General features: G+C 40.7%; 1 protein-coding gene across 1 annotated transcript in view; it reads right to left on the minus strand.

Moving 5' to 3' along the window:
- Positions 1 to 21433, minus strand: part of LOC127653150 (potassium channel subfamily T member 2-like) — a 146752-nt gene that overhangs the window by 60846 nt on the left and 64473 nt on the right. The window contains exons 6-15 of the mRNA XM_052139702.1: positions 19663 to 19711; positions 19388 to 19447; positions 17287 to 17361; positions 15086 to 15169; positions 14671 to 14765; positions 11162 to 11342; positions 4529 to 4693; positions 2029 to 2165; positions 1604 to 1667; positions 935 to 1043 (exon numbers count right to left, since the gene is read on the minus strand). Coding sequence (XP_051995662.1) covers positions 935 to 1043; positions 1604 to 1667; positions 2029 to 2165; positions 4529 to 4693; positions 11162 to 11342; positions 14671 to 14765; positions 15086 to 15169; positions 17287 to 17361; positions 19388 to 19447; positions 19663 to 19711 — 1019 coding nt within the window. The remainder of the gene's footprint in view (positions 1 to 934; positions 1044 to 1603; positions 1668 to 2028; positions 2166 to 4528; positions 4694 to 11161; positions 11343 to 14670; positions 14766 to 15085; positions 15170 to 17286; positions 17362 to 19387; positions 19448 to 19662; positions 19712 to 21433) is intronic.

Genomic DNA, 21433 nt, shown 5'->3' on the forward strand with positions numbered 1-21433 from the left:
AAGGGCTAGCTCATCAAATGTTTATATATGCGATTAATTGTGTTTGTATGCCGATTAATTAATCAAATTAATGTAATTAATTTGAATAAAATCTGTAATCGATTGACAGCCCTAATTATTATTTAAAGTATTATTTAATATTAGGGTTATTGATTATTGATATTAACATATCAGTGGATTAATTTACTATAAGATTAATATTATTATTGTTATTATTATGTAATATTAAAACGGAGTCTGTGCATGTGGATGGTACGAGGATCCACCACTGACACTCGGCAACATCTGCACAACAGACGGCATGCTACAAATAACGTTATGCAAAAATTAAAATGAACATCGCAATGTATGTTGAGACGGCATGACAGTGAGTAAATTATGAGAGAATTATAATTTTTGTGTGAACTATCACTTTAAATAAGACTTAAAAGTTCTAATTCCAATTATGCACATTGTTCCAACCTCAGGAATTAAACTGGAATAAAAAAGACATTAAATTCATTCACTCTCTCACACACACACACACACACACACACACACACACACACACACACACACACACACACACACACACACACAGTTGTGTTTCCATGTTTTATGGGGACTTTCCATAGACATAATGGTTTTTATACTGTACAAACTTTATACTCTATCCCCTAAACCTAACCCTACCCCTAAACCTAACCCTCACAGAAAACTTTCTGCATTTTTACATTTTCAAAAAACATAATTTAGTATGATTTATAAGCTGTTTTCCTCATGGGGACCGACAAAATGTCCCCATAAGGTCAAAAATTTCGGGTTTTACTATCCTTATGGGGACATTTGGTCCCCACAAAGTGATAAATACACGCTCACACACACACACATACAGGAATCAAATTTCACACTCTCTGCACCTGTATTCCAAGGGAAAAACATTTTGCATGCTCACCTGCGAATTTGATGTGGAACTTATTCTCAGGTTTGAGGATCTGCACGTAGAGAGGGCAATTTGGGGCAAAGTCCTTCACAGCCCAGGCCCTAAGAATGGTCTGATGGTCCTGTGTCAGAGAGAAGGGGACAGACAGAGAGGCATACTAAAAGAATTATGTCATTGGTTCAAGTGTCAGCTCTTACAATACATATAGTACCATCCATTATCCTCTTTATAGAGAAATTAGCATAAAACAGTGGTTCTTAAATGGTGGGCCATGAGTCTATTCTGATAGAGCTGGAGACAGCAGGGGGGAAAAATTCAACATGGATATTATTAAATGCAACAAACTATATAATTGAGTATAGTTAGGATGGGAAAATAAATAGGTTAAAAAAAATTTTTTAAAGAGAGGAAAAACGCTTCTCCTTTGTTGTTAGGCCATGCTTCCAATCAATCTCTACAGTGTTTCATTTCTGTAATTAGAACTGGAGGGAAATGGGCTTAAATGTCAAGAAAATAATGTCACTAACTGTGCTTCCAAGTGTGACATCAGTAGACAGATCAACAACAAGTGAAAGATAAAAAGAGAAACAGCATGACACAGGACATGTTCGAATTTGCTGCCCCCTATTTTATGACAGAAATAAGAGGATGGAAATTAAAATAAATTTAAGGGCAACGTACAGCAGCAAAGCGGTCCACTTCAAACCTGTTGCTTAGGATAAAACAGGCCTCAGCATCATCCATCCTTCAGCCAATCAAGACAAAGAAGATCAAAGAGAGCAGAGAAACAGGGCCAGGATCCATAAAAGAGGAAATGAAAATCAGACAAACAGGAAAAATAAAAGACGCAAGTAAATATTTATTCAGGTTATCTGGTCTCCCAGCATGGCCAAGCTGGTCTTTAGCTGGACAACGAGCTGATCTCCTATCTAATCCAGTTGACAAGTGCTCAAAACCCCTCTAAAACAAGCAAACCAAACCAGCCTGAACAGGCTGGGAGGCCAGCTAAGACCAGCAAATCATCTTATTCTGATTTCCCACTGAAGGTCATTAGGTGTCTCGCGGTAATCATAATTGGTTATATGTATTGATTCAGAAGGTCTTACTTGGCCCTCATCAGGTCCTGGTCTTTGAGAGCAGATCCCTGCAGGTAAATGACCCGTTGAGCCCACAGCGGGATATGGAGTACTCTCCGCACCTGGATGTCCATCTCAGCAGGACATAAGATGACCACATAGTAATCCTGGATATGATGACCTCAAGTTAGTGGAAAAGTCAGACAGGCACATGCGCCCTTCAAGCCATTTATGCAATGTTCCACATTGCATGGCACTTTATACTAATCAGAATAACAATTATCTTTATTACCAAGTTTGCTTACACACACAAGGAATTTGTCATGGTGACAGAAGCTTCCAGTGCAAGAGATTGCAACGTATATACATACATACAAATGTAAATATATACATATAGTGACAAAAAAAATATGAAATGTAACAGATAAAAATTTGAAATATACAATAATGCAATAATGTTGTTAAAATATTTTATATACAGATATACAGTTATGTGCAGGTGATGTAATGTATTGAAGAAGAGGTAGGATGTGTTAAAGAATATAAATGAAATAAGGATATAAGTAGGAATGGATTTATTGAATATTGGATGGGTTATATTGACCAAAGAAAGCTATTTGGGGGCAGTTTTAACTGTTTATGAGGTGGATGGCCTGAGGGAAATAACTGTTCTTGTGCCTGCTGTTCTGGTGCTCAGTGCTCTGTAGCGCTGGCCAGAGGGCAACAGTTCAAATAGGAAGTGTGCTGGGTGAATGGGGTCAAGAGTGATTTTACCAGCCTTTTTTGTTACACTAAATGTGGACAGTTCTAGCAGTGTGGGTAGGGGAGTGCCAATAATCCTCCCAGCAGTCCGAACTTTTGATGTCTTCTGATGTCTGAATTGGTAGCTGAACCAAACCAGACAGTTATAGAAGTGCAGAGGACAGACTCAGTGACTGCTGAGTAGAACTGTATCAGCAGCGCCTGCGGCAGGTTGAACTTCCTCAACTGGCAAAGGAAGTACTCTGCTGGGTCTTTTTCAAAATGTAGTCTACATGGGTCTCCCACTTCAAGTCATGTGAGTTGTTAGTGCCCAGGAACCTGAATGACTCCATTGCTGCCACAGTGCTGTTCAAAATGGTGAGTGGGGTTAATGTTGGGATGTTCCTACTAAAGTTAACTCTCATCTCCACTGTTTGATTGCACCAGATGGCCAGCTGTTCAAACTCCCTTCTGTTTGCAGACTCATCGTCATCTTAGATGAGGCAGATGACTGTAGTGTCATCTAGGAACTTCAGGAGCTTAACAGAGGGGTCCTTGGCGATGCAGTCATTTGTGTAGAGGGAGAAGAGTAGTGGGGAGAGCACACATTCCTGGGTGCACCAGTGCTGATTGTACATGTGCTGGTGGTGAATTTCCCCATTCTCAATAGCTGCTGCCTGTTTGTCAGAAAGCTGGTGATCCACTGACAGACAGAGCCGGGAACAGAGAGCTGGGTTAATTTTGTTGAAAAATAGATGTTGAAGTATGTAATGCAGTCCCATATTGACAGCATCATCCACAGACCTGTTTGCTCTATAAGCAAAATGAAGTGGATCTAGAAAGGATTCAGTGATGCCCTTCAGGTGGGCAAACACCAGTCTCTCAAATGACTTCATGACTACAGACGTCAGAGCGACGGTCTGTAGTCATTAAGTCCTTTTATCTTGGGTTTATTTAGGACAGGGATGATTGAGGAGCATTTGAAGCAGCAGGGAACTTCACACTGCTCCAGTGATCTGTTGAAAATCTGTGTGAAGATGAAGGCCAACTGGTCAGCACAGGACTTTAGACAAGTGGGTGAAACACTATCTAGGCCCTTCTTGTCTTCTGTTTCTAGAAAACCCGCCACACATCATCTTCACAGATCTTAAGTGCATGTTGAGTAGCAGGAGAGGGGAAGAGGCAGGAGGTGTAAATGTTTGTGTGCTGTGAAGGTCAGAGCGGGTGTGGGTTGTGTGATTGGGCTTTTCAAATCTATAGTAAAACACATTTAGATCGTTAGCCAGTTGTTGATTCCCTACAGTGTTGGGGGATGGTGTCTTGTAGTTGGTAAAGTATTTCAGGCCTCTCCACACTGATGCAGGGTCATTAGCTGAAAAAACCCAAACACGGTTTGGGTTTTTTTCAGCTTTTTAGAATAGCTTCTTTCTCTTTTCTGTAATGTTTTATTATGCATATGCTTTTTAATAAGCAGAATTATTAACATTTAATTTTAGATTATTTAAAAATCTTATCAAAATTCTGATTATTACAATTTAGAAAGAGTTCACATTATTCACCCACCCCTACTGAAACCCCAGATGAGCATTCACACTTAGTTAGATTTAGTCATTTAAATTGATGTTCTGTTAATCCCAGTACAAGAACCTCAGCTTCTAGCATTCCTGAAAAGGATTACACAGTGAATAGCAGGCTGTCTGATCTCAAATTAGCATGAATGTGCACACATTTATATGTGCATGTTTGCTAGTGTACATATGCATGCATGAATGTGCACACACTCACTAACCTGCAGTCTGGGGTGTGCAAAGAACTCATTGAGGAAGTCCATGAGTAGGTCTATCTTCAAGCAGCTGACACACAACACCACGTGCTTCTCAGTCTGGGCACGGTAACGGCTGTAGTTCCCTCCAGACTTCTGTCGCTCCATCCACAAGAAAACCAACTGCTCAAACTAAGAGAAATTGCAGTGAGTAAGGCTATGTATGGGTCTTCTTCAAGGTTTTCAAAAAGAGCTTTATAAAATTTGGGTCTGCATGTAAGCTATTTTTGAGCACACACTAATTCAAATAAATGTGTTCTGTGGTTAGAGCTAACTTGGATATTCGATGATGTACATTTGCCTAGCATATTGGGTTTATAGATATTAGTGCTGTGTGTGAAAATATTGGTGTTGTAAATTGTGTATAGATTGCTATTGTTGTTTTGCTTGTGTTGATATTGGTGGTGTGGATTTTATGTGTAGATAGTGGTGCTGTTGATTTTGGGTATATATTGGTGGTATTGTGGATCATATTGGTAGATTTTGATGGTGTTGTAGATTGTGTGGTAGATATTGTGTTGTTGTGGATTGCTTATGTACAGTACATACTGTTCCCCGTCTGTCGCTCACTTCGAATTTGTATCGAGTGAAGCGACACTATGGGACTTCTTTGAAGGCCTTGGTTACCTCTGAACTTGAGAAAAGGCCAATGAATAATTGGCATGTCCCTCTCCCCGACATCCGGATATAAATGGAGGGAATCATGCGTCTGTCCATTCAGATTTCTTCTTCGGAGCCGAGCGGTTGTGCGATCAGCGAGCTGAGATCACTTACTGTTCCACTAGCCTCTGCAGAGCTTATGCTGTTGGATCTACGGTGCATATCAGCGGCTTTTTCTTTCTCTGCACGGCAGTGCAGCTTTGCCCCTGGGTGCTTCGACAGTGCTACTAAAGGAGTATTAAGAGTATTTTCCTAAAAGAGTTTATTTTCTCTAAAAGAGCAATACACAGCTGGCGTTGAACGTCCTTTTCAGGACTCGTCTTTATAAAGATGCCCTTCCGCCCCTGTGTAATTCCTGGATGTGGTCAATTTCTCTCCACTCCTGATGGTCACAGGCGCTGCCTCGTGTGTCTGGGCAGCAATCACACCGAGGTAGCATTTGTAGATGGTTCGTGTTCTCACTGCGAGAACCTTACCATGGCAACGTTGTGGTCGTGGCTGTCCTCCTTAAAGAGGAACTCCGCTCCAGCCGCCCCGGTGTCTGACGCAGAAGACTCGATTGGACTGCCACCTTCGGGTCCGTACGCCTAGTCTGAGTCTGAAGCCCAGATGGCTGACATGCTTGCCCGGGCCACTGTCAGCATGGGGCTGGACTGGAACCCTCCCTCCTCCCCACAGTCTTCACAGCTAGACAATTGGTTTCGTTGGGTCCGGGCACCGCTCACAGCCACCCCCCCCCGGTTCCTTTGTTCCCGGAGGTGCATGATGAGCTGACGAGGTTATGGAGGGCACCTTTCACTGCCCGCAAACGACCTCCTCGCTCATCCGCTCTCACTACCCTCGACGGCGTTCAAAATGTTCATGCAAAGACCCATTTCAACTTGCATCAAGATTGGTTTTCAGCGGTAAACATGAACTTCCACATCTCTATCCTGCCTCGACACCGACCCTTCTTACGGTTCGCGTTCGACTGCCAGGCATATCAGTACAATGTCCTCCCCTTCGGCATGTTCCTGTCCCCTCACATATTCACGAACATCGCAAAGGCATCCATTGCCCCGCTAAGGGAAGTGGGCATTTGCATACTCAATTACTTTGGCGACTGGCTCATCCTAGCCCACTCTCGAGAGTCACTATGCACCCACAGGGACCAGGTGCTCAGGCCCCTCAGCCGTCTAAGGCTTCAGGTCAACTGGGAAAAGAGCAAGCTCACCCCGGTTCAGAGCATATCTTTTCTCGGCATGGAGTTAGACTCAGTCTCAATGACACCATGCCTCACCAACGAGCGTTTTCAACCCCTGGACAGACCTATGTTTTCTGCAGACAGGAGTCCCCATACAGCAGGTGTCCCGACACGTTCTGGTAACCACAGATGCTTCCAAACAGGGTTGGGCGTCGTGTGCAACAGGCACACATCCTGCTCCTGGACGGGGCCCCGGCTGGTTTGGCACATCAACTGCCTACAGTTGTTGGCTGTGATCCTTGCCCTGCGCCACTCACATCCCGAGCAACCTCAACATGGCAGCAGACGCACTGTCGCAACAAGGTACATTCAGCAGAATGTGGATGCTCCAGCCCCAGGTGGTCCAGCTGATTTGAGTGGAGTGGTTCCGCTATGGTACTCCCTAGTGGAGGCTCCCCTCTGGACAGACGCGCTGACACACAGCTGACCCCGGGGGCTGTGCAAGTATGAGCCTACTTGCATGGGTGCTGTGCAAGATCAGGGAGGATGAGGAACAAGTCACTCTGGTGGCCCCCTACTGGCCCACTGAACCCCTTGCAGGTTTGAGCACACTCGACAAGAAGTGTGGCATCCTCGTTGGCACTGGCCAATAGTACCTCCCTAGCAGACATATGCAGAGCAGCGGGCTGGGCAACACCCAATACCTTTACAAGATTTTACAATCTCAGGGTTGAGTCGGTCTCGTCATGTTCCCTGAGGTCCGAGAACGTAGAGCTCCGGAATTCTGACCAGGTGTTCCGCTTGCACATAGCACCTTTCCCCTCCATTGAGGTGATATCGTGCACTCTTTCCCCCAGGGGAGTACACTGGATTCAAGCACCCTGGATGTTCTTCCTCCATATCCCTCTGGTCCACAAATTCAGCTGAGGAATTCCCTAACCAGACCCACTATGGGTACTAAAATTCCTCTGTACTGGAATAGGTGCTCCACAGGATGGGCCCTTGTGGATTAATCCCCCTGTGTGTATTTTCCATGGTACAGTCTCCCTACGGGTGGACCCACATCTCCTGTGTTTGTAGCAACTCCTCCCTCGCAGCAGGTAGGATCTACCACCGCGCCATTCCCACATGTGGTCTGAAAACCCATGTGATGTATTTTGCCACTCTTTACCTCCCCCCAGCCAGGGCAGGTGGTGGTCTCCAAGGGGTCTTTTCCCCCTGAAAGAATAGGAGTTGGAAAAGAACACCTTCCCGATGCGTGTGATAGCGTTAATATGGCCCCAGCTGCTTTAAATCTATACAATAAAAATATAGAGAACAAAGGCGTGGCCTGCTCCCATGCTTGGCACGTCGCTTTGTTTCCCCCTTTGGGGTGCCGGGAACTTAAAAAGTTTATGATGATTTTATGGGGTGTTGGGGAAGGTTTGTTGTGCAGTCTGATGCAGCCTGTCGCTTTGGCACGCAACTGCCTGCCCGCACCTGCATCAGCAGCGCATGTACACGGTTCAGCGCATGGCGTGATTGAATAGGGACCCCTGTTGTCCCCCTGGCCACGATGCTGAACCGAGCCACTGCTTTGGCTGAACCTTATACTCGGCTCCTCGGTGCAAAACCTGAATGGACAGACACATGATTCCCTCCTTTTATACCTGTATGTCCTGGGGAGGGACAAGCAAATTCTGTCTGCCAATTTCTCATTGGCCTTTTCTCAAGTTCAGAGGTAACCGAGGCCTTCAAAGAAGTCCCCTAATGTCACTTCACTCAACACAACGTCTCGTTCACTCCATCAGAGAACGGAGGTTACAATGGTGGTGCTGAGTTTGTGGATTATGTGTAAACATATTGATAGCATTTTGGATCTTCAGCAGTAAATGTTGTGGATTGTTTGTAGATATTGGTGGTGTTGTCCGTTGTTTTGGAGTAGATATTGGTGTTGTTGTGGATGATTTTTAGATATTGGTGGTGTTGTGCATTGTGAGAGTAGATATTGGTGGTGTTGTGGATTCTGTGGGTTGATATTGGTGGTGTTGTGTATTGTGTGCTGGATATTGATGGTGTTTTGGATTGCGTATGTGGCTATTGGTGGTGTTGTGTAGGAAGTGTAGATATTGGTGGTGCTGCCAATTATCTATTTAGATATTGGTGGTGTTGTGGATTGTGAGAGTAGATATTGTTGGTGTTGTGATTGTGTGAGTTGAAACTGGTGGCATTGTGATTGTGTGAGCAGATATTGGAGGTGTCTTAGATTGTGTATGTAGATATTGGAAATGTTGAAGATTGTGTGTATGTTTTATGGTGTTGTGTATTGTGTGGGTAGATATTGTGGTGTTGAGGATTGTATATTTAGACATTGTTGGTGTTGTAGATGATGTATCTAGATATCGGTGGTGTTGCAGATTGTGAGAGTAGATATTGTTGGTGTTGTGATTGTGAAAGTAGATATGGGTGGTGTTTTGGATTCTGTGGGTAGATATTGGTGGTGTTGTGGATCGTGTGCTGGATATTGATGGTGTTTTGGATTGTGAATGTGGCTATTGGTGGTGTTGTGGATCAAGTGTAGATATTAGTGGTGCTGCCAATTATGTATTTAGATATTGGTGGTGTTGTGGATTTTGTGGAGATATTGGTGGAGATTTGGATCATATATGTAGATACTGGTGGTGTTGTGGATTGTGAGAGCAGATACTGGTGGTGTTGTGGATTGTGAGAGTAGATACTGGTGTTGTTGTGGATCATGAGAGTAGATACTGGTGGTGTTGTGGATTGTGAGAGTAGATACTGGTGGTGTTGTGGATTGTGAGAGTAGATACTAGTGGTGTTATGAATTGTGTGGGTAGATATTGGAGGTGATGTGAATTGTGTGATGGATATTGGTGTTGTTGTGGATTATGTGGGTCGATATTGGTGCTGTTGTGGATTGTATGCTGGATATTGCCGGTGTTATGGATTGTGTATGTAGCTATTTGTGGTCAACAATTTGGTCAAACTTTGGTCAGCAATAATTGTTTTTAAACATGCCATATAAATAAATGTGTGACTGACTGATTGGATTGTGTGTAGATATTGGTGGTGTTGGGGATTGTGTGTAGATATTGATGATGTTGTGGATTGTTTGATCAGATGTTGGCAGTATGCTGGGCTGTGTTTTAATAATATATATAAAATAGCTCATTCTTTAATAGCAGGTGTAAATGTCTCACAGTAGAGCTTCAGTCACACTGATGAGTATATAAAGGGATTCTTAGCTAAGATTTGAGGCGTTTTGTTGAGAGCCATGGGTATTGTCTGCTATTCAGTGGCTTTCAGGCAAAGGGTATTTGGGAATAGAGATTTGGCACTGTTTAATTGCAATAGAAGAGCTACGAATAAAAAACTCATTGCAATGTGTGCACAGGGAGGGATGGGATACACCGGCTGCTTTCAGTTTGTGTTGTGGGATTGCTCTCTGTGGTCCAAAAGCTATACTGGAGATTTCCCCTGTTAGGCACGAAACACACACACAAACACTGTCTTGCCAGTAACACTCCTGCACATTCACAGCTGGGGTGCAGTAGTAAATGTCAGCTGTTTTTTGTGGATGAAAAGAGTAGGAGGGTCTCACTGGACCCAATGCCATTTTGTGTGTGGCAGAGACACACCAGCCTCCCAAAGAGGAAGCTGGCAGGGAAGCCCTCACATCACACATGAAAGACAGCCCCCTCTCTCATCTCATTCTCTCCTCAGCCCCACAGGAGGCTTGAGCAGCGTTAATATGTGAGAGACTTGTTAGGGTGAGTTTGTGTGTATAATAGCGCACACTATAAGATTGAAACTTGTTGCCCATGTGCATTCAAGACTCATAGTTAGTACTGTTGTGTGGGTAAAAATTGGTAGTGTTATGGATTGTGTGATTAGATATTAGTGGTGTTGTGGATAATTTTGGTTAATGTGTGTAGATTATGGTGGTGTAGTGGATTTTGTGTGTAGATATTGGTGGTGATGTAAATTGTTTGTTCAGTTGTGTGGGTAGATATACTGTAAGTGGTGTTGTGGAAGCGACTAATCACAGACTAGGTGCATCAGTTTTAAGATCATTCTACTCCCCAACTGTACAATCCCGCAATTAATTTTGTTGTGACTAGGCTACAATCTGGGTTTTAGTGTTGCTGACTAGATTACAGTTTTTAAGGTATATGAAGGCTTGTGTGTGTTAGTAAGAGAATGTATATGTTGAACTGAATGCATGAACAAGTTCATCAAAAGTGTATGTTAGAAAACATACACAAATGCAACAGTGCATTTGTGTATCTGACTGCGAAAAGCACCAGCTGTGCTGTATCTCAAAGGAGCTTCAAACACAAAAGTTCGGCTCAGTGCTTTTGTCATCATAACCACATGATATTTGCATAAAATATCTGACAGATGAAAATAAAAGTAGAAAGCTTTGGTCAAATAATTTGAATTATGTGAAAGACCATTGTGGATAATGCAGGTGAGATCAACCACAAATAGAGACAATATGTTATATGTGCTATTCATTTTAAAACTCATTTTAGTGTAAATGACCCTTTTGGGGTGATTTGGTGGTGATTGTTACAAACCATCTCAATGCAAAAATTCTTTATGGGAAAAAACAAAGAAAATGTAGATTTTGGGTAGAAATTTGAACCCTACAGTATGCACATAATATCACGTATGTACTGATAAAATACAGTACAGTATGAAGATGACAAAGAAGTGGATGAGAAAGAGTTGGTCAGTATATGTGTTTGATTTACCTGTATTGGCAGAACTATAAGAGCCACACAGATCATGATAACCACAAGCAGCTGAGATGGCCAGATCTGAGGTGTGACATCACCAAAGCCCACCGTAGAGAAGGTGACCACACAGAAGTACAGAGAATCAAACAGAGTAAGGTTGTTCCCTGCTCGCTCCAGGTGCTGAATACCACAAATACTGCAACAAAAAAAGAAGGTTTAAGAACAGTTCAAATGCCCCATTCACACATACATGATTTAATAGCTGGACGGCGCCCGGTTGCTGTATTGTTGGTGTTCCTACTGCTGAATTCTCCAACTTTATTGGTGGGCTGCACAACTGGTCATTGCTTTTGAAAATCTGATCCAATATGGCATGCAATGCAGGTAAAACAGGATGTCATTATAATTTGACAAGGTGCTAAAAAGCACCTTGGTGGTAAAGAAGCTAGTCTCCCTGCCTGAATGCCTGACAAGTGCTCAATATCCCTCTAAAGTTTAAGAAGCTATTTTAACAGGGAACTAATGGCTTCCATTCACTTTGTCATTGCAAATGGCAGTTTGTGTGAACGCCCTCTTAACAGAGATTCAATGCTTTTCAGGTGGACAGCTTAAAAGGGATTAACAGGTGTATGGCAAGCCAGTGGGTTTATACAATCATTGAACAGTACAAAGTCTGCTGTGATAAGCACAAGCCTGAACGCTATAACTGTATGGTGAGCCACGTGCAACACAATAGGATGTGAACCCTGTTTGTGTGCCTGTGTGTGGGTTATCTTTCAGTTTTGCTGGTGTGTGAGAGAGTGTGTGCGCTTAGTGCATGTCTTTGCTCAGTGTTAAAGGGCTGGTTGAGTCAACAAGCAAGCTGTCAGTGGTGAAAAGGTCATATATTTTTCTCCCTTCTGTTTTACTCACGCCAATTACCCTGCACATTCAGCACCTCCCTGCTATTTACATCACTAAACAAAAGAATACACATGCACTAAAACTGCTCTTTAATTAATAAGCACTTTAAAGACATCCTTATCTTCTTTCCTGATAGACAGACAACCATACTGTCACGTCAGTTCCTATTTGCTGCACTGCAAATCCCGAATCATGTTCTTAATTAGTATTTTAATCTGGTTTTCCAGTAAAAATAACGAAACATCCTTAACCTCGTGCAACCCTGCATCCACATGCATGGACCTTGTATTTTGGCTTCGCTATATGCAACAAATTGATTAAATTCATTTAAACGGCCTGTTCTCAGTTCAGAAGACTTTGGGCTGTCATTAAGGGTACAAATTTCGTGTCATGTGACAAAACATCATGGCGCCAATCACATCGAAGTTTGTCTTTGGGAAAAATGCCAACAAAACTACACCTGGTAAGAAGCCTAATTTAGTTTTTACATTGAAACCTGTTAAGAGTAAACAAATTCTCTAGTCTCTATTTTATCCGATATGCCATTTTTAAAATGTGTGCACTAATGTGTACAATAGCACAAGGTTTTTATTAGAAATCCTATATTTACTGTTTATGATCACATTGAGAATCATGTTGCTTTCAGAGGATTTACATGGCATTAGGATGAAAATAAGGTGCATTTCAAACTGTTCTGAGACCAGTGCATACATGCAGCACACTGGAGGTTAAGTCATTCACTAAATAGGGAGCAAGGGAGCATCCAATAGCTCGCTATGCATCTAAGTGCATTTAATCAAAACTTCAGTTTCAGGCTGCAGATGATGTTTGAACCACTCAACATGTTTGGCAGACATGGGACAATGATAATCAATACATAGATTCAGAATTTACAATGTATAATTTCATTTTAACATGGTTGGCAGTGATTGGACGATACTGGCCATTACTTTGAATCAGAATGAATTATGTTAATTTCTAATGTAATGTCTGTAGCATCTAAAAAATATGAATAACCAACACTCAATTCACAAAAACATGATAAACAATCTGATGAAAAACAGACTTTCTATTGTTGGTATTATTTAACATTTCACAACTTTTTGCTCTAGAATCTTTTTTTTTGTGCATGTATATTAGGTGCTACTAGTTAACCTAGTTAAATTAATCAAAAAGGGAAATTGAAAATGCACACAGCAGTCACGTTCAGGTCTCAGTAGATTAAAGCAAGATAAATGCACTTTTCCTTTTCAATTGCATGAGCTACTAAGACTTCAAAGAATATACACTGCTGAGCCAAAACATTATGACCACCTGCCTAATTTGCTGTTGGTCCTAAACAGTGCATACCAGCCAAGGTATCGACTCTACAGGACCTCTGAAAGTGTCCTCTGGTATCTGGCACCAAGACGTTAGCAGAGCCTTCAAGTCCTGTAAGTTGCGAGGTGGAGCCACCATAGATTGTACTTGTTGGTCCAGCACATCTCACAGATGCTCAATCAGATTGAGATCTGTGGATTTTAGAGGGTAACACCTTGAACTCTTCATCACCTACTTCCAGTGCTCCATGGTCCAGTTCCAATACTCACATGCCTATTGTAGGCGCGTTCGACGATGGACAGGGGTCATCATGGGCACTCTGACCGGTCTGCGGCTATGCTGCAGGGTGTGATGCACTGTGTGTTGTGACAAATTCCTCCCGTAATGATCATTACAATTTTCTGTGACTTGTGCCACAGTAGACCTTCTGTCGGTTCGGACCAGATGAGATAGACTTCGTTGCCCTCACACATCAATGAGCCTTGGGCGCCCAACACCCTGTCGCCGGTTTGTGGTTTGTCCCTCCTCAGACCACTGTCGGTAGATACCATTGTTGACCGGGAGCACGCCACATGCCTTGCCATTTCAGGGATGCTCTGACCCAGTCCTCTGGCCATAACAGTTTGGCCCTTATCAAAGTTGCTCAGTTCTTTACTTTTGCCCATTTGTCCTGCATTCAACACGTTGACTACAAGAACTGATTGTTCACTTACCATCTAATCTACCAAGAATTGACATGTGGCCTTGTTAGGAGATGATCACAGTAATTCGTTTTACCTGTGAGTGGTCATAATATTTTGGCTCATCTGTGTAACTTGAATTAAGTTTATTTGTCTTATTACATTGGTTTTTCTTGTTTTAAGCACATATCTAACAACATTTAGTGAGTTTTATGCTTAAAACAAGAAAAAATAATGCCAACGAAATAAGAAAAATAAACTTAATTCAATATATTTTCTTTGAAAACAGGTTTTATTAAAATGTTTCTTCTCATTCAATCATGTTAAAGATGATATTTTACCAGAAAATGAAAATAAAAAAATACAAAATTATTGTAGTGTGTACATATTAAAATGTACAATTTAAAGAAGCTATATTCTATATTTCTTTAGCATTTAATTTTTTTACCCTGTCCACTTAAAATGTTACTGTATGTTTATTCCAGTTTACTGGCCTGGCCGGTATTCTTGATCCTTTGTGCTTATAAGGGTAATGCAGGTTCAAATTCAGCCTGTGTGTCTTCCCAATAATCCACTTTCCACTTTTTCTCTTGTTAAGACAAAAAGTATTTTTTTTCTCACCAGGTGAAGATGAGGCAAAGTAGAGTGCTGATGAGGATGAGCACCTGGTTGAACATGGCCGAGTGTGTGCGTTGGATCGCTCTGTGCAGATCATTCTGAACAAAACATGGAGGAGAAACATGGGGACAAAAGAAGGCAAAAAGGGAAGATTGTGAGACATTTAAATAATATAGAGCCATTGTGCTCTTACAAATGATGGAAACAAAAACAATCAGCAAGAGATCTGGCAAATTTGATAACCAGAAAGCTTTCAGCAGATACATTCAGGAAAATGAGGCAAGAAGAGGAAATGAGATGGATATGGAGGGGAAAATAAGAGTTTTTGCTGAAAGTGGATACACTCTGACACAATAGTTTGATAAGAAAGGACAGGTGCAGCGCATGAAAATAGAAAAAGATAGGGTTCATTTCTTACAATCATGTTCTCAAGAGCATGTTTGGCCAGCCAGCAGTTCAGAAAAACCGGAATGAACAAGTTTCTGAGGGAGGGCAAAATCACCTGATTGAAAAGAACAAAATCCTCAATTTCCTTCAGTTCAAAGAGATTTGTGTTTTGAAAGAAATTGAAAATTGGTGTTTAACAAGGTATTGAATTGCTAAAAAAAAAAAACTGTGAAAACATTACACAGCAAAAAAAAAAAGTAACGTCTAAGATTAGACATTACTTAGTCCAATTCCAAATGGTAATTACCGTTGTGGCAATTGTGCCAAATGCAATAGTACTTCAAATTGTTCTATTTTTGTCATCTTCGAACTGGAAAAAGATATCCAATTAACTCTGTGATCACTTGTTCCGCTACCCATGTTATTTATTTGATTCACTGCCCTTGTGGCCTTGGTATGGGAGTAAAACACCACGACAATTAAAACAACAAATGAGTGAACACAAGAGCTCGATCAGATGAAGAGGTCTAAATTATCTGGTAGCAGCTATTTTTATTGAATTTAATCACAATGTCTCCTCATTACGTTTCTGTAGTATTGATAGTGATAAGATGCCACTTAGAGAAGGCAACCTTGAACTGATTTTACAGAGATGGGAGTTTTTATTTATTTATAGTCTTCAAACCTTACCACCGTTGGGGCTCAATGATAACTTATGTTCAACATAATGTTGTGGACTGTGACATGTTTAAACGTTCTTTAACGATCAAGTAAGTTTTGGTGTTTTTATGTAAGACTTTTGTTGTCCGTCTTCTAGCTGTGACATTTTTTTGTATATTCTTTTGCTTATTTGGTTGATATTTTTTGGTGTTTCTTTTTGTCTTTCATTTTGTTTGTCTTGCTTATTTGAATTGACTATTTTCATTGTCTTTATAGGTCTATTTTTAAGAATTTACATCATTGGTGAGGAACATTGTTGGGGCGGGTCGCTCAAATCAAACAGTGTTTACCATTTTCGAGATAACTGACATATAATAATAATAATAATAATAATTCCTTACATTTATATAGCACTTTTCTAGGCACTCAAAGTGCTTTACATAGAATAGGGGAATCTCCTCAACCACAACCAGTACAGCATCCACCTGGATGATGCAACAGCAGCCATAGTGCGCCAGTACGCTCACCACACACCAGCTATTGGTGGAGAGGAGAGAGTAGAGAGTAGAGTTATAGTGCCAATTAATGGATGGGGATTATTAGGAGGCCATGATAGATAAGGGCCAATGGGGGGAATTTGGCCAGGGCACCATCCCTACACTTATATCCCTATACTTTACAAGAAGTGTCCTGGGAATTTTAATGACCACAGGGAGTCAGAACCTCAGTTTAACATCTCATCTAAAAGACAGTGTCTTTTTAAAGTATAGTGACCCCATGACTATACAGGGGCATTAAGACCCACACAGAACATGCACCCCCTGCTGGCCTCCCTAATACCTCTTCCAGCAGCAACCTTTGCTTCCCCAGGAGGTATCCCATTCAGGTACTAGCCCAGCTCAACCCTGCTTAGCCATAGAGAGCAACTAGGCAAGAGCTGCAGGGTGCTATGGCTGCTGGCAAATATGAATGGCTTACTTATAGTTGTCATTAAGATGGGACAGAAGAACATATTTTATGGAATATTGCATACTGCATGGAATATTTTATTGCTGAGAAGTTACTTTTCTCAGTTCTCAGTTCTCAGTTATATTGAAGTTTCTTACTTGGTCTTAGATTATACTCTAGAAGAAATAAATCTAAAATGTAAATAATTGTTGACATACAGTAAGAGCATAGTGCAAAAAATGTAATGTGGGTAGCTTTCGATAATTTGGTCTTGGAATAATTTGATGGGAATTTGAAATCTATGACTTTTGATCACAGACTTTGATATCTTGGCAAATCAGAGCACAATTTGAGACATTTTTGAGATGCTAAAATTGATATTTCTGTACTTCTGAACATCTAGAAGAGACACTTAATATTACTGGGATCCTTTTTTACAGGAGAAACATCTGAGAAGCAGGTCAATTTAAGGCACACTTTGTGAACAAAAAAATCAATTTCTTTCAAAAGCTTAAAACTTTTATTGTGATTCAAATGTTTTGTGTGGTAGTGACAATACATATTCATGAAGAAGTGAGGATAATCTTTTATGCTCTGAAAATTCCATTCACACGTTGTACTCACAGTGATCACGAAAGGAACGGCGCTGATCATCTCCAGAATAAACGGAATGCGCAACACTTGCTCCCAAACGTTGCCCTTGAAACAAGGATACTCGTGTCAGGTTAAATGAACACTATTGTCTCTTAAAGGATAAGCAACTGCTTTGACTGGGTTTGAACCATTGAAATACAGGAGGGTATTTCTCTCTTCGCTCACCTTGGAAACATGCTTCATTAATTGTTTGCAGTTGAGCCTGTGGCTCAATTAATGCGTTAAATGTCTGGCACATTTTACAAGCAGGATGTATGTTTGTGTCTGAACCATTTGGGCCCTGTGTGGGCGAAGAGGCCTTGTTGGTTTAGAAGGAAATCAATGCATAACGAAGAGTGAGAGAGATGTGTTGATGCAGGTTGTAGTCATCATAGTAAGGATCAAAGGAGATGTAGTAGACTCTGAGGGATCTCACCACTGTAAGAGTCTCCGAGGACAGACATGCCTCGCACTTCCTCTACTCACTTAAGTCTCTTAAAAACAGCTCAATCGAAAACGATTGATTGCTACCGGGCAAACTCTTCCTCTCTCAATCTCTCTCTTACTCGCCCTCTATCCTATCTGAAAAAAAAACAGGTCACACTGAACACGTTTTTGAGTTTGTTTTTCAGTTGTTTTCCTATATAAACGTGCACTAGATAGGAGCCTTCACCCAACGTCTTGCTGTTTTTTCAGCATTCTTGCACAGGAGCGCTGCATTTTTAGTCGCCATGCAAGGTTTAAAAGAACTTAATCTTTTCAAAAAGCATCTTGAGAATCCTACATTTAGTTCTACAGTTGCTGCTGCACTTAGGTTTTTTAGACCAAGGACAAACTTGATGTTAACAGTCCCTAAGGTTGTCCAGCTTGTCAAACTGAAGTCCACCAAATGGTAGTACAGTTGATCACACCAAGTATTGGTCTCTGCTGAACAATTAAGGGTGTTTTCCAATCTGTGGGTGCTTTTAAATCAGTATGGGCATTTCTAAACTATCCAATCAATGTAGGGAAACACAATGTAGTTATCAGTGGGTGCGTCCATACCAGGATGGGTGTTTCTAAACTATCCAATGAAAGTAGGAAATCATAATGGTTTGAAAACTCCCACTGATTGGGAGAAGCCTACTTTGTTCTGCAGAGACATAAGTCTCAATAACACTGCAAAAAACATTTTTCAAGTATTTTTGTCCTATTTTCTGGTAGAAAATATCTAAACATCCTTTAAATAAGAAACAATTACTTATGAAGCGCATGTGCGAATGTTTTTTTTTCTTCAGTGATATCTAACAAAATTTTGTGGTATTTATGCTTAAAAAAGGAAAAACTATTTGCCAATGGGGTAAGAAAATTGGCAAATAGATTTTCTTGCTATAGGCATATGCTTTCTCTAAAAACAAGACAAGATAACTTATATCAATTGCTTCTTAACTAAATTTGATCATGTTTTAAGAATGTTTAGATATTTTTACAAAAACAAAAGGGCAGTGCAACCATCTAAACTTATAGGACCAGCTAATTACATAAATGACCAGTTAGAAAGCATGTAAAACGATCTATCATCAAATGTTGGTTTTAGTTGGATTTGTCTGACCATTTTAGACAAATAATTAATTTCCATGTTGGTTCAGGCTGGTCTAGCTGGTGTGCCAGCACAGCCACGCAGTTCACCAGCAAAATTTAGCTGGAGAGGCTGGTCGACTACAGTAGCGTGGCCTTTTGGGTAAAGCTGGTGGACCATGAAAGCATTGCTGGTTAAGCTAGCTTAAAAGATTGCATCTCATGCTGGACACTACTGTAGCATCTAAAAAAACAACATATAAGCAGGACGCCAATGATGCAGGTCTTTTCCAGCAGTGATTCTACTCTTTATCTGACCTTTTGTCTCATCTCTTCTGTCTGACCTTCTCAAATACTAGCCAAATAACAGTGGACATTTTGTGCCAGTTTGGGACAAATTTGGATACTCCCCAAGTTATAATAGTTGCTGCGCCCCTGGTTATACTGGCATTCAAGTACATGATTGGTACAGTAATTATTAGGTCTTATTGAGTACTTTAGTATAGAAATGAGCCTATAGGCTGTTTTTTCTCACCTTGTAGCTGAGGTACACCAGCAACATGGTCTCTGAAAAACCAATGAATGCAACAAGCACCTGAAGAGAGTGGAAAATAGAGAGACAGAGAGACAGAAATGAGAGAGAGAAGCAGAGTTGTGTAAGATAAAACAGCAGGAGCCTAAGGCAGTGTTTTGCACAATGTTTGAGATTAAATGAGCAAACTGAGGGCAACACAACAATGGAAAATATTACAGCATGTGTGTTTGTTCCTCTGTGTCAGTGAATGGCAGAAAGGGATTATTTGTTCTGACCTGAAGCGCCCAGAGTGGCAGAGGTCTGTTCACCCAAATAATGAGGGACCTGATGACAGGAAGCCATTTTTATGATGAAATGAAAGAAAGAATGAAAGGAAAATTACAAATTAGAGATGCTCAGATCAAGAAAATGTTCAGTAATTGAACATGTCTTTTTCACACGTCAAATAGCCACACCAATTCCCGATTCCAATCCATTTATGATGCTACAGAATTGTTGCCAGAGTAATAAACAGATTTGAACAAAAAAAAAAAATGTTACGAATGAAAAAATCAAAGCTCTGCGGTGTCTTCTGCATAAAAGTAATGAGCACAGTGGCATCGTGTCAGACACAGCAGGGTGCCCCCAGAATTTCTGATGTTTAATAAAGAGCAAAAACTGAACCTCATTGTTAAACATGTTCTTATCTTATCATTCCTCATGCATTGGTACCTGAAGTCAATTAATAAATTCTACTTTTCTATGAGACAAAACATAATTAAAGTGGAGAGAATGTGTTATAAAAAATTTTGTGAAAATGTTTCCGATTAACATAGAAATTCGTTCTGCTTGGGTTTTTACGAATGAGTCCGAATATTTTTGCAGTTCCATTAGATGCCACTAGTGGCAATACAATTACCGTATTTTACAGAATATCCTTTTTTTTGTCATTCTAAAGGTCCTGCAGTAATGTATACTGTATGAAACTGATCAGCTGATTAAACACACTGCACACCAAAAGACACATGCTTACACACAATCAGATATAAACATCAGTCATACAGATGGTAGTAGTGTTTTTAAGTGCCTATGTTATGCAACCAGTCTAAATATTATTTCCACCATAACATTACTGTGATAACAAACAGGATTACCAGTACTCTAAGCCCGCTGTCTCGCATACTCATATCCCCACAAAATGACTTTTTATCACACTCCTAGTAAAAACACTAAGTTAGTGAACCGGACAATTAGTGCATAGCAAGTAGGCTTGCAAATTTCAGAAAAATCCATGAGCGACAGTTGTTAATGTTAATGAAAAGAATACAACTAGCTTATTGATTCATTCACAGACTAAAATGTGTTTATTTGTATTTGCAAGCACACAGAGTTACGTATGTTATAAATAGATGTTGCTTATGTTTCTTTTTTTCATGAAACAAACAAAATCTGAAAAGTAGATGCTCCCGATTAAAACGAGCCCAAATAAAATGAGATATTATGCATAGATCTTAAGGTAATCTTAACTGAGCGACTTTTAAGTTGTTGACTCCTCGATCCTAATGCCAGCTTGATATGACACACGTGAAAATACTAAATGTTGCAAAAACATCAATGAGTGTCTTTCTAAAATTCAACATTTTAGTCATGTCTAGGCAGATTAGCTCAAGTTCTAAGGCCTTGAAGGGTTAGTTTGGCCTTGGTGATAACTGGAGACTTACAAATCCTACCTCAAGAGAACACACCTACTTTTCAACAGTAATTCCATAATGTCAGACATCTTATATACATCAATCAACCCCATCCTCATCTCTGACCATGCACCAATCACCCTCGCTAATAATAACAGGAATACGACTAAAAGCACACATAGATGGAGAAAGAATACATCCTTACTTCAAGACCAAAAGTTTGATGAGCACTTAAAAAAAGGGCATCCTTCATGGAAATATACAACACACCAGATATTTCTGCTCTAACACTTTGGGAAACAGCAAAAGTCGTTTTAAGAGGAAAGATAATATCATATTCAACATACAAACACAAGAAAAAAAGAATAGGAGGAGT

This window comes from Xyrauchen texanus, chromosome 12 (genome assembly GCF_025860055.1).
Source record: "Xyrauchen texanus isolate HMW12.3.18 chromosome 12, RBS_HiC_50CHRs, whole genome shotgun sequence".
NCBI classification, from domain to species: Eukaryota; Metazoa; Chordata; class Actinopteri; order Cypriniformes; family Catostomidae; genus Xyrauchen; species Xyrauchen texanus.